Here is a 13,610-nt window from a genome sequence, read left to right as displayed (position 1 = left end):
GGTGGGCGGGTGTCGGTAGCTTATGGAAAGTTTCCCTTGACTTACGAGAGAGGGGGCTCCTCCTATGGCTGCCGCTCCTTCATGGTGCCAGCGCAGTCCTTGATGGGGCCACCCTTTCCCTCTTCCCTCATCCCCCCCTTGCAGTTTTCATGGTTCTCTTTGCCTGTGAGTGGGAACTTTTTATCTTCAGCTTACGGGATAAACACATAAAAAGTTAAGAAAACTTTGCAGCAGAGGAAGGATTGCAGCAATGAAGAAGAGCGGGCAGCAAAGCCTCTCTCAGTCACCCACAATGCCTTGTCTGCCCCGAGTCCACAGTGACTGAGCCACTGAACAAGGTAATACCCCTTAGGAAGAGGGTGGCAGCTTGAATTTGAGTGTCTTCCTCACAGGGACAGGTAAGATACTGGCACGTGGAGGTATCACACACAGGACCCCATGCACTGGTGCTCCTGGGCTCCTCTGTCAGAAATAGGCACAACTGGCATGAGAAAGGCAAAGGGGACCCCAAGGGGCAAAGTCAGCCTAACCCTGCCAACTGCGCACTCAAAACCAAAAGGTCAGTACGTTTGGGTGAAGAACCAGCAAAAAAAAGGTCTTCATTAAAAAAAAAAAAGTGCTAATGTGGGCAGCACCAAGTGTTTCTGCAGGCATGCCTGTTAAGACTGTCCCTCTCTTAGCAAATAGTTCTTTTTCACCCAAGTGTTAATTAGGCATTCATATTAAATGGGTCTCAATACACATAAAGACAGACAAGGAATCCTGCTTTGCCCTCATCCAACTGTGAGTGCTTCAAGCTGATCAGTCACTTCAAAGTAGCCCAAACCCTACCCTTACCAGCCCCAACAACGGTGAGGACCCCTCTCGCAAGTGAAATGTGGCAAGAACACAAATTCATATGCCACCTCCTCCCAGTCCCCACCTCCTCCCAGTCCCCAGATGCGGGGCCGGGGGCCACAGGGGCTTGTTCGGTGTGCTGTGCCACGGGCCACCCCGTGCTGTTCATGGGCAACGATCAAGGGAGAGGGGCACCCATCAAGAGCCACGGACTGCAGCTACCATACCGAAGCACGGAAGAGAAAGCTTCTGCCTTTGCAGCGGACCCAAGGACACTGATGGAGAGGCTCTGTGAACCAGATTCTGCCCTGAGCTAATGTCACCCCTTTGGGAAACAGCTCCAGAAGGAGAGGACAAGGGAGGCATGCTGGAAGTGACAGATTACTCTGTATTTTCAGGGTCAGCAGTTTCCGTGATGTTTCTGAGGAGTGGTGAGAGTCTCCTGTGCTGCCCTTGGGAGAGGAATGGCCCCACAGTGAAACCAGAGAGCTCGTCTGCTTCCCATCCCAGAACAGAGCTTCTCAGCCAGATGCCAACATGCACGCACAGCCGAGGACACCGGCTGCTTCTCCGTGTCTGTCCACACATCGTACCTCAGAAATGATTGATTCATTACCGAGACCAAACAAGAAACATTGCCTTTTAATCCTTGAGAAATAATTAATTAGACAAGAACATGCCACTTCCCAGCTGCCGCTGACTTGCAGTGCTGTGAAGACAGGCCAGAATTGCATCTGGATTCCTCTCTGCCCCAGCAAAGCTTTGACTTTGGGGAAGCCCCACTCACAGCCCATCACACACCGATGCTTGGGCTTGGGGGGGGGCCAAGAAGAGCGAGAGAGGCTCAAGAGGCGACAAGTACCAAGGCCCTCCAGGGCAAAGCAAACAGCCTTCTGGCTACTTTTACACCCCAGGTATGTCTACGCCGTGCAGTGCAATGCCATCTGCTAGAAACTGGAAGCAGCAAGAGCAGAGCAGGAGGATAATTAACCTCGGTAATGAGGCTGCTCCAGCAGGACTGTGCCCTACCTGAGACCCAGGACTCTGTGCAGGACCCCAGTGTGCTGCAGCACCCCCTGCCTTTGCCCCATTCCATTGTACCACCAACACCTGGGCAAAGCAGCCCTCCGTTGGTGGGTACCCCCTGGGGACAGCAGTGGGATGGCTCACGGCTGACAGAAGATGTCTCGTGACGATGCAGACCATGGGGCAGGGTCCAGGGCAGGCACAGCCTTCTTGGCCCTCCTTCCAGAACGCTCCCTGCCAGGTTGAAAAGGTGCTAAATTATTTTAAGGGCAGGGGGGTAGGGAGAAAGCTACAGAGCTTCCTTGCAGCTTGAAGACCCGTTTTGGGAATCAGATTACAGGCAGCTTTGGGGATGGAAGCAAAGATCCTTCCGGTGCTTCAACACCCCCCACCCTTTCTGCTCCCCCCTTGCACCTTCTCTTGCTGAGCCCCTGTCACAAAGGACATCAGCAAAGCACTCAAAGGACTTCTGGTCCCTAACAATGTGGACGACGAGAAGAAATCATAGCTTTTTCACCACCTTTCTCATCCCTCTTGACTTATTACTTTCTGGTCTTCACTGGCTCCCCTAATTTTTTTTGCTCTCTCCATTTCTGTGTATCCTGTCTTCCTCTTCTCCTCCACCCACCCCTGCAGCACACAGTATCAAGGGGCGCTTAAGGCCACGGCCCTCCCCTGCCCCTGCTGCTTGAGCTTATCCCCAGCCCAGGGAGCCAGCAGCCTCCCTCACGCCGCCGCCAGGAACCGGCCGTGATGGCCCCCACACCACGAGCCCCGGCTGTGAACACGGGGAGGGACGGCATTTCCTTCCCGAGGAGAAAGCTGACCAGACAAGGCTGAAAACAGCTTTCTTTTTGGGGGGTGCGGGGAGAAGAGGTGGGACATGCTCAAAGCGAAGCTGTTTCACCAGCCTGGGCACTGTGGAAATACCAGGATATTCTGGGGATGGGTACTTTTTCCCATTGTCCCAAAATCCAGATGAGGAACCACCCGCCTTCGACCAAGCCCCAGCTGTGCAGGGAGAGGTTGGGCCACCTTGGCTGCCGCTGTGGGAAGAGACCACTGGCAATCACACCGCTACGCCGCCTGTCGCAGAAGACAAGCGGAGTGATTTCGCAGACGAGAAATGAGCCCCGAGGGTTGAATGCAGTGAGCTTGCTGCAGGGGTTATCCCATGCTTCAACGGCAGCCAGAAAGCCAACTACCTGCCTGAGAAGACCAGGAGTTGTCCTGACTGACTCCTCCTTCGGTCGTGGGTGGCAAATGACTTAAAATAGCCATGGGCAACCTCATCCTCTGCTTTCGGGTTTGGAGGAAGCCCAGCTTGGATCAGGTCCCTCCCTCAGTAACACAGGTAAAAATAAAATTATGTTTGACCAGAGAGCAGCCCTGAAATTTGCCTGGTGTTAGATTTTTTGCTTTAAAATTCAATCCAACATGTCAAACGCCCGCTCCTGCTAGCGACAAAGAAAGAAGCTATTGAATGACAAAAGTAACTAAATGTTGGAAGAACATTTTCGTCCCTGCAAAATGAAATTGCTGAAGGAATTTGCACAGCTTCCCAGAGTCTAGTTACTCCTAACCACTTACAAAGCAAAATTATAATCAACTGTAGGATCTGGTATTATGAGTACTCAAGAATGAACTTTTACAAAATAGAAGCTAAAAGGTTTGCAGATCTGTTTCACATCTGTGGCCCAGATATAATCAGCTCCTTCTTGTTCCCTCTTTTAAAGCACGCCCACAGCATCTGACTCGTGCTGAAAAGAGGTCCAAAGAGCTAAAAAGTCCTGAGTGTCTCTTAAAACTTCCAGAGAGGCTGAATCGAATGTATTTTATCAAGAACTCCCTTCTCTCCATGCATCCACTTTTCATTCATGCTACCTTTTCAAGTAGTAAAAAAAAAAGAAAAAAAAAAGACAACCAAGACTGTAGACGTCTAAGCATTTGGAAGCCTGATTTTTGCCATTCCAAGAGACTTAAAATGTTTCAGTTTACAGAGCAGCTTCATGCCTAGAGCAATTTGTGGTGTCTGTTTTTAAAATCTTTGTACCTTCATGTTTCTAAGGACGCTGGAGGGAAAACCCACACCCTATTCTTCAAGGTCTCTTCCACTGACTTAGCATTGCCTCCTCCTCCTTGTCTTACTGTCTCCCTTGAGGTTTTGCTGCTTCCTCGGGACTTTGATACATAAGCAAGGTGGATGCACCGAGCTATCCCAAACGCACATCCACAAGGTAAAAGTTACCTCCCTTCCTCCTCTTCTAAATTGGATTGAGTGCTGCCCACATGGAGCTCAAAGGCTGCTTGTTCCCTTCATCTTGGCTGTGGCCTCACCAGCAAACGACTGTTCTGCTCCTGCCATGGACCCACGGGCGTTGGGAGGCCAGCAAGCAGCAGCATCCCTGTGTGAGGGCTCTTGGCGTCCCCAGGTTATTTGCATTAGCTGAGCTGGAACCACAGCAAGCCCCAGGTCACGTGCCGAAGTGCTTGTCTTCATCCCATTCAGCTCCCCAGATTTTGGGGGAAGGAAGATCAGCTCAGGGCTTTGGAGTAGGCTGGCAGTCTTGTGGTGGCCCCCCAACCTGATCACAGACCGCTGTATAAGCAGTAACCGGGGGGGGCGGGGGGGGGAACAAACCAAAACACAAACACAAACCTTTTCCAAGTTTATTATGGAGGGGAACAGGGAAAAGAGGTTTCTTCCCGCTTGAGGTACTCTCCATTTCACTAGCAACATGTCAGCATAAACCAACACACATGCTTGCAGCAGGGCTGTAAAACCTGTTACAGCATTTCAAAGCAACTCGGGTAACCTTGTTCGTAGATAGTGATTTATGCATGCACTATCAGCCCACTACACTATCCCCTACCTACATCTGCAGACGCATTACGCCCAGTGCTTTCCCTTCTCTCAGCACCTCCCGACCCGGCAGTGCATGGATGCACACGTGAAAAGGGAATGGACACCCCTGCCCCGGTGGATTATCTGTCAGTACCGGAAAGGACGGTAACCTAAACCCACCACCTTCCCAGTCCAACATAAACTCAGGAGCGGTGTTGAAAGACAAATCAAAGCGCTCCACTTGGCCAACTCCCAGCGCGCCTTCCCTTCCTGCCTGCTCTTGAGAGACACCACGTTCTGCTGAGAGATCCCCTTCCCCTCGCACCCACCCCACTGGCCCTGAGCTGCCGGCCTCCCCGGCTCGCTTGCACATGCTTTCCCTGGAAGCCCTTAAGTCCAATCCCTCCCTGTACCCCCCAGGAGTTCAGATCTGGGGCTGGAACAGCAGAGCCAGCACCTAGCACCGGGAGAAGCTGTTTTGTGCGGCTTGAAGCCCTGCCCACCTGCCTCTACAGCCAGATGCTCCATCGGACTATTAATTTAGCTAACAATATGGTGAGGTGTTGCTAGTGCTTCATGCAAGGTTCTGGAGCCAAGGTGCCTAAGGTGACAAATCCCTTTCTTAACCCATTTGTTCTACCCTGACTGCTTGCGGCCCCTTTGCCCCACACCTCCCCACCAGATTCCCCAAAGCAGACGTCTTCTGACCGTCCATAACTGTTGAGACCTGGTCCCATCACCTTGCTGGGGTTGAACAGACATCTTGCATATTAAGCCACACTTCAGCCACCAAATACTCTGCTCCAGCAGTTGTCGCTGTGCTGTCTCGGGGCAGCCTCAGGCTTGCACCCACACGACCAGGAAAGGCACTGCAGGACAGTCGTCTCCTTCACAAATGACCCCAGCCTGGTATCTCCACCAGGCAGAAGGGAGATGTTCAACGTTTGGAGTGTCAGGTCCTTGCCAGTGAAAGCCTCCATCCCCTTTCTGTCAGAGGTTTGGGTCAGTAATACATAACCCAAGGCTGCACCTGAGGCTCCCTTGCACCTCAAAGACCCCTGCAACTTCAGTGAAAGCCTTGGCCAAGCCAGAACAGCACCCTCAGCTCTAATTTCTGCTGAGCTACACGCCACAGCGCCTTATGATTCAGATAGCTGAGCTCTGGGTGAAGGCCAAGGGAACTGGTCCCTCTAGCAAAGCCTGTTCCTTCCATCAGCTTCCACAACCCAGGAGAGAAAGCGCCAGGAACCTCTGCAGGCGGGTGTTGTTTTGGTATCCGCACTAAGCCACAAATGACACAGCGCGTGCTGAACTCGAACGTAAAGACACAACTCTCAAGGTTAAGAGCCTAGGACGAGGCTGATGAGCCATTTATCTTGTTTGTGCCAAATTCCTTACACCTTCCCACAGCCAGCTCCCACAGCGTATTTACCTACACAGCTCCAGTGGGTCAAGCCAGACCTTCCTCAGAGTGGCAGGAAGGGACCGGCAATGGCCGCACACCCATCACGGGCCCTGCAAGGTGGTGGCAGGGTTATTTCCCTTCCCTGCCCACCTCCAGGAGCTGCGCTGCAAACAGCCCGGGGCTGGGCACTGCCGAAGCACCAGCAGGATGAGGGGGACAGATCAAAAGCTGAGAGATCAAGGGAGGGCAGGAGGCAGGACCCATCCCACCCTTCCTGCTTCCTCCCTGGGCTTTAGCTCAGTGCTCTGTAGCCTAAACACCTCCACCTCCCGCCCCCCAAGCCAAGTGTTACCCATGGGGATGTTTCTCTCCACCCGCATTTATACACGCGCTGCTTATCTCCACAACTGCTGCGTTCTGTTTTTTCACTGCACAGCAGCATCCTGTGGATTTTTCCAGCAGCCAAAGGCACAGAGGAGATCTGCTGGGCAGGGTGCAGCTGCGAGACCAGGTACTCCCCCTTAAAAGGGGCTTTCCTGAAAAGCAGGTACCACGCACTGCCTAGCTAAGGCGGCTGCTCCCACGTCCTTCTGAGCCCTCAGCATGCTGGTGATGGAAACTGGAGGTGGGGAGAGCCGCACCCTCAGGTGCTGTTGCGATGAGATCCCCACACGTTATTTTAGTGGAGCACAGGCTCACACATCCACACAAACAAGGAGCACTGGCTTTTCCTCCTCTCGCCACTCCTCCTTCCTCGCCAGGTCCAAATAAGGAACTCAGCAACAAGTCCTGCACTTCATAATTCGTGCACAGACTGGGAGAGAAGACAGAAGGCAGAAAAACCTGTTCCATCTCCAGTCATGCCCCCCCCTTCCACCCCAGCTGCATTTGCTCCCCATCATTTGGGATTTCAGGTGTTCAAAGCAGTCACCTACCATTCTTTCTTCAGCAGTGATAAACGAGTTTGCATTTTACTGTGGCAGGGTGTATCAGAAAGGTCTAGAACAGGGGTGACAAAAAAAACCCCAACCACAAACCAAGAAGACAGCCTCAAAGAGATTAAACCATGTGTTTGCAGGACCCCTCCCTCCCAGCCACAGCTAAGGAATGCTCAAAGGCCTGACAAAAAGCTTCCTTTTTTTTTTTTTGTCTGAAAGGAGAAGAGGAAGGAGTGGGACAATCGAATCTGGTTTCAGTTTATTTCCAGAATTTTACTGTACAAAATATGCAAAGTGTAAAACAGTTTTATGTTTCGGTTTAAAAACAACAAAACCCAATCCGGCTATAACTTAAGAGAACCCAGCTTGGAACAGAACAATTTACTAGGCTAGACCCACAGTGCATTAATGTCACAGACACCAGGAATTTGCTTACTTAAGTTCACGATTAGAAAAATAACAGAAAGACCATGTACCATTGCAGTTAAAGTCATATGTGCAAAGGGGCGGGGGGAGGAAAGAAATGCTGGTTAGTGTCTATTAATTAGAAAACCTTGGCAAAACCCATCTTACTATACACAGTTTGCGTAGAAAAAGAGTATTACACAGTGATCAAAAGAGGGTGAGGGAAGGGCATTCGCTCCCACCCCCAAGACACGGTAATGCTGAATCAAAGAAACAGGCACAGAAGAGTGTAGGATTCCTTCACAGTTACACCTGTGCGGGCAGCCAGCCACCGCATCCCCCCGTGGACACAAGGAGAAACCCCCAGGCATCGTCGGGCGCTGGTGAGAGGTGCCTGGGAAGCAGCCGGAGGGAAGGAAGGATTTCCCCCTCTTGGCAGAGCACGCGTGGGGCAGGGCTGGCTGCCGGCTGCCCGCGGGGCTTCAGTGTGTTGCAGGGTTTATAAAAACGCAGTCTCTTGGAGGGATGCAGCAGAGGGGCAGGTAACACCAGCGGTGCGGCGGGGACCCGGCTCAGGAGCATCCCGAAGCCAGCCGCACCGGTCGCAGAGCAGCTGTCGGAAACGGCAACTTTTGGTCATCGTCTATCGGAGGCAGCAGCCTGAATGCAGAAGGATGCATATTCCTGTAGGAGACTTCATGGCCCAAAGCCGTCTCTTTTAGAACAGAAATTTGGGTGTGTGTGTTAATTTTTTTTTTTTTTTTTTTAAAAATCCCCAACAGCTCAATCCCAAAAGCGCTTCCTTCTTGACACAGTTCAAACACTGAGCCACCAAGCCCGGCTTGAGGCCTTAGACATGTGTAACACTGACACCTCTAAGGGGAAAAAAGCATCCGAACACACGGGCTGAATGAGAAAACAGACACCAGCGCACACATCTCCCGAACAGCTCTCACACAGCAGGGCAGAACTGAGCGCAAGTGAATAGCAGAGCCTGGGACCAGACCACAGCGTTTTTTGCAAAAGGCTGCAAGATTTTTGTTTTACCTTTGAAAAGGGCAGATTTACAAGTTTTGGTAAGCAAGATGAAATTGGGTGGAATAGGTTTCCACATTTAGGGCGGTATGGCTCTTCCCAGTTTCTTCAGCAGCATGTGTTGGGAATGAGCACATCTCAAACAAGACTTTTAAATGCAGGGCCACCTTCAGAAACTGCTTCCCTGCAGCTTTTGGCATACTTGGCAACAGCCGATTCCCAAGGCTTTGCGTGGAGATCCCCATCCCGAAGGAAAAGGTTAAGAGGCTCTGCGAGGGCTGGGATTTGTTCAGACCTCCCCCAAACTTGGGCCTTATCACGAGCTGCCTCCAAACTCCAAGCTGCAGCCTCAGCACCCCCCATCCCAGTGGATACTTGTTCTGCCTCACGAGGGAACTTCAGGAAAAACGCAAGGGAAGGGAGGACAGGAGCTGAAGGTGGAGTGACAGTTTGAGAGGCAGAAGTCAGAGGAGTAGCTAGCAGGGGCTGAAATCAGATCTGCCTTTCTCCTCAGTGTCCCCCTTCAGTGGGGTTTGCTCTCAGAAGGCACCCAGGACAACCCCAGAAGCAGGAGCAAGCTGCCTCTTGTCACCCTTTTGTGCACAGTGCATCCCACCCCAGCTCCCCTGCCGCCTATGGGGGTGTGCGGGTGGCAGCGTCTCCCCTCCACAAGGTGAGAGCAGCCCCCCCCCACCTCCCCAAGCTGACCACAGGGGCTTGGGTCAGGAACTGGTACACTGTGGAGGGCAGTGCCAAAATGCTTACACTCCTGAAAGCGCTGCCTGCTCTGCTCCCATGCGCGGGCAAGGAGTCAGAGACCCAGGGCAGCCCCACAGAGCCTACACAAGGATGGTTGCAGCCTCACGGCAATCAGAAGGTAACAGATGTGCTAATCACCTTTGCCCAAGCCTAGTTACAGGACTGGTGAGGTATTAAGGGTCTAATATCTGCCCCACCACTCCTAGAAGCTGCAATAAATCCAAATCTTTCACTCCTTAGCCATGAGAGAGAGAAACGGTCTTCGTGGAAACCCACAGCCATTTCCATCTGCTCCGCAAGAGTTGAAAGTCTTAGCTGCATCTGGCTTTGGAAGATCCCGGCATAGTTTTGGATTTAGGCAGTAAAAAGTGAGAGCAAAAACACAGCCTTTAAAGTATCTAAGCAGCATACTCGAGAGTCACAGGAAAAAAAAAAAAACCAAACCAAAAAAACCCCCACCACCAATGTGGAAGAGAGAAGTGTGGCAGCACCACTCCTGGCTAGGCAACACGGCGCCCTATCGAATGGTTCGGCCTTTAGTCAGGGGTGTCCGGTGCAAGGAACATTGTCCACTTCACCACAAAGAGGGTCATCTTATAAACCACTTGAGTTCTATAAAAAAACCCCAAATTCCCAGTCAGGTACAAGCATTCAGGCTGGGAGAAAGGAGGGAGAATATGTGCAAGGAGACAATGCGGGATAGGAGAGGCATGGGGAGGAAAACAGCCTGCGCTTGGCTGGCAAACCCTGCAAGCCTTATTTATGCTCAGCTCTTGGCAAGCTCTGCAGAAGCAAGGACTGCAGGATTTGGATGGGAGCTTGATTCCCTGTGACTCGATTCTTACTCATTAGCTGGCTATAAACAGAGTTAAACAAACCAGTCTGCTCTCACCACTCAGTATTTTTATAAAGAGCCTGAATTCCTATAGATGCCACAGATCCATCTGTGGATCTCAAAGTGCTCGATGACAAGTTGAGCTTAGCCTCACAACACCCCAGTGAGGTAGGTATGACAGTGGTCCCCTGATTTTGCACAGAGAGGGGAAACAAGAGAGACCCCGAAAAATAAAATGTCAAAAAAAAAAAAAAAAAAGGAATACTCAGGAATCCCAATTCCCCTTTTAGTCTGTCCCCACCCCTAAGCAGGTTGCATTGCTAAAGAAAGCGACTGAGAGGCCGAGTTCTCTCCTTCAGATTTCATCAGGCAAAGCACTCACGCTGCTGACACATGGGAGAGCGTTTAAGGTCGGAGTTGGCCCCCGTTGACAGCACCCTTTTCGGCGGGAGGCAGAAAAGGCAGCGCTGAGCCACAGCACACAGATGAGGAAGCAGACCCGGAGCGAGCACACGCCGCTTCCGTCTGGTTCTCCATGTGTTCAAGGATTTAATGTGATTAAGACATGAGTTTCCTGAGCAGATACCATCAGACAACTCCCCTCGCAGGGGAGGGAAAAGGAAAGGGGATGGAAATCCTGGGAAAGCAAGGAAGTTTTGCAGAGGTGCCTGAGACGAGGTGCTCTCACACACAGGGCACACCCAAGCCCCCGGCAAGGTGGTTCTTGTTCTGGCTTCACAGAGAGGAGCCAGTTCAGCCACAGGCAGTGGCCTCCACACAGGCCTAAGTGCTCCATAGTCTCCCAAGCTACTCCCAGTCTCTCCCACCTTGCTGGTTACGCACAACATAAAAGCCAGACACGTGCATCTTTAGGAGAGCCAAGGTGTGACATGCTACATAGATGCTCCCCCCCCCCCCTTTTTTTTAAGGAGGGAATAAAAATCTGTTTTTTCAAAATGAAATACTGCGAAGGCCACGGTCAATAAAGGAGTCCCTGTACAGACTACCAGAAAGCCTGACCTAGAAAGAAACCCAAACACTAAATGTAGAGAAGGCAAAAACTCTACCTACTTCCCATCTTTTAAGGGACCTGACAGCCCTATCCCGTCATGCACCACGCCGCCTGGTTTCTTCACAACCATGCCTGGCACATTACATGGAGAAGACAGGATCCAGGTGACTCCCACGACTAGGAGAGGTACAGGAGATTGCAGGGGTCACTTGGATGGGGGGAATCGCTGCTCTGGACCCTCGCTCAGCAGGGTGCTCCCTCGATCCCACGAGGACTATCCACAGGTGCTGCTGAACATGCAGCTCCAGTGCTGCTGAAGCTGGAAGGGGCTACTCCCCCCTTGCTCGCGGTGGGCGCTGGCCAGCCCACACGAACCATGCCATGCAAGACCAGCAGAGACCCACTCCCTGGCCTTAGCCGGGCCACCTCATGCCAGTGGAAACAGGGGGCAGCCCCACGAGCTGGTGAAGGAACCCAGGGAAGGCCTGGGGAAAGCCAAAGGGGACAGGAAGGGCTGCCACAGGCCCCCTCAGAAGACGATGCACCCTGGCAGTGAAAGGCACTGGCTTACGTACCTTGCCGAACCGGGGCCCTCTGTGTTAAGACATCTGTATGGAGGGCGGGTCAGCTCCAGCCCGACAGAGACATTTGCGTGGCAAGAGACTGGGGAGAATGAATCCAGCATTTGCATTCACACACAAAAATCCACCGCCACAGAGCTGGGGGCATCTCGGAGGGACGTGACTGAAGGCAGGTCACTGCCGGCCTCAAGAGCTGGCTCGAGCCATGCGATGCCCTGTGCCGGTGACCAGACTTCAGACACCGGTTTAGGCTCATCGTTAAAAGCAAACCTTCCAAAACTCCATGAATCTCAGTCGACAGAAGTCACACACAAAAGCTGCGCCAATGGGCAAAGGCAGCCGTACAAACCAAACTGCAATTTAAGAGCTAGGCATCTCTTGCAGGAGCAGATCCCGGCACCGAGCAGAAACTCCTGCAGTACAGAAAGGCCAAGAAAGGCAGGCAGATTTTCAACATTCAGACATAGTTTGGTATTTCTTAGCTATAGCTGAAGGCGTACGGTGGGGAAGGACACGCCGCAGTGTTTCCAGGGCACAGCAGTTCTCCAAAGCAAGTGGCAGAGGTCAGCTCTTCCCTGGCTCCTCTCCTCAAAGAGGGAAGTGCTTTTGCCGGTCTTTCCTTCAGATGCGCTTGAAGCCAGCTGGAAAGGGAGGGGCACATTCCTGCCGGCACCCCCTTTCCCCTCAAAGAGGCTGTCAGACATAGGGAGGGTCTGTGATTGATCTGAGGAGGAGCCAGCTGCTTACCTACCCTGTCCCAGTGCAAATACACCGCCCTTGCAGGTGCAAGAGGAAGCGGCAGTAGAGCGGACCATGGCTGGAGAAACATATTCGGAAAGCCAGACAGAAGGGGACAGAAACAGGGAGCCTTGGGAGTGCCCGACACAGGCAACAGCAGGAGAGAGGAGAGCAGGTGAGAGAGAGCTGGGTCACACAGAAGAGTTTCACTAAAAAGCACTGTTAACAAACCCAAACGAACAAAACTGAATTGCTGCAAGATGGGCTGATCCAGTTCGAGGCAAGCAGCTTCAGAGACATAGAGAGCAAAACCATCTCGCTATGCTCCTACAGGTCCGGCACTGGCAGAAGAGGGCACATGGAGAGGAGGAAAAGAGTAAGTCTTCAGTCTCCAGATTAGGTGGCTCACAGAAGCAGCCCTCTCACACCCACCCTTTGACACCCTCTCCTCCCCGAGTGAACAGGGACTGCAATGCCCGCCCCCCCCCCCCCACATTAGCCAGTTTCTATAGTGGCAATGTGAGCAACGCGCTCTCAAAAACGGCTACAGGTAGCAAAAGCAGAGACACAAAAGCGCAGGCACGCACACTGTGTAAGGCAGCGCTCCAACAAAAATACCGACGTTGCAATCATGCGGAGAAAGAGAGCGTGAGATTTACAGTACGCTTGGAAAGGGGGGGGGAGAAAGAAAAAAAAAAAAAATCTGTTCTGTCTCCAAGGCTGAGCTAACCGAGCCAAGTCACCCTGTCGCCTCTTAAGATATTTCTTTCTAGATAAGATATCCCAACTCTCCCCTCCCCTTTCCAAATAAAGTGCAGATGGTCAAATATTACTGGTCCATCATCTGCCAGTTTCAGTCAGCATTGGGGAAATTAAACCCAAAAGCACGATATAGAAAAAAAAAATATCTCCAAACAACCCACCCTCAAAATCCCTTAGACTGAAGTCTCAGACTGTAAGCGGAGGACAAATTTATGAGATTTAGGGTCTATGAACTCTTCGGAGAGTTTGATGAAGGGGATTTTCTTCACATTAACAACAAGGCTGAAGTCCAAGCACTTGAGGACAAAAACAATGCCATCTTGTAACCCGCTTGTGACCGCCTCCTCGCTGACAAGTGTCCACTGCTTGGAGAACCAGCGATCCCTGTCGTACTGGAGGGTTGGGCCTGGGTTGAGGTAACGCTCCAGGAAT

At 52.0% G+C, this 13,610-nt stretch overlaps 1 protein-coding gene across 1 annotated transcript in view; it reads right to left on the bottom strand.

Moving 5' to 3' along the window:
• Nucleotides 1-7,585: 7,585 nt before the first annotated feature.
• The window catches only part of VANGL1 (VANGL planar cell polarity protein 1), a 37,320-nt gene continuing 31,295 nt past the window's right edge, over nucleotides 7,586-13,610 (bottom strand). The window contains exons 7-8 of the mRNA XM_035894563.1: nucleotides 13,340-13,610; nucleotides 7,586-8,171 (exon numbers count right to left, since the gene is read on the bottom strand). The exon at nucleotides 13,340-13,610 is cut by the window's right edge and continues 1 nt beyond it. Coding sequence (XP_035750456.1) covers nucleotides 13,352-13,610 — 259 coding nt within the window. The 3' untranslated portion in view covers nucleotides 7,586-8,171; nucleotides 13,340-13,351. The remainder of the gene's footprint in view (nucleotides 8,172-13,339) is intronic.

This window comes from Egretta garzetta, unplaced genomic scaffold (genome assembly GCF_000687185.1).
Source record: "Egretta garzetta isolate BGI_Z169 unplaced genomic scaffold, ASM68718v1 scaffold85, whole genome shotgun sequence".
NCBI lineage: Eukaryota > Metazoa > Chordata > Aves > Pelecaniformes > Ardeidae > Egretta > Egretta garzetta.
The sequence above is the reverse complement of the archived record's forward strand: the minus strand, read 5'-3'. Positions and strand labels throughout refer to the sequence as shown.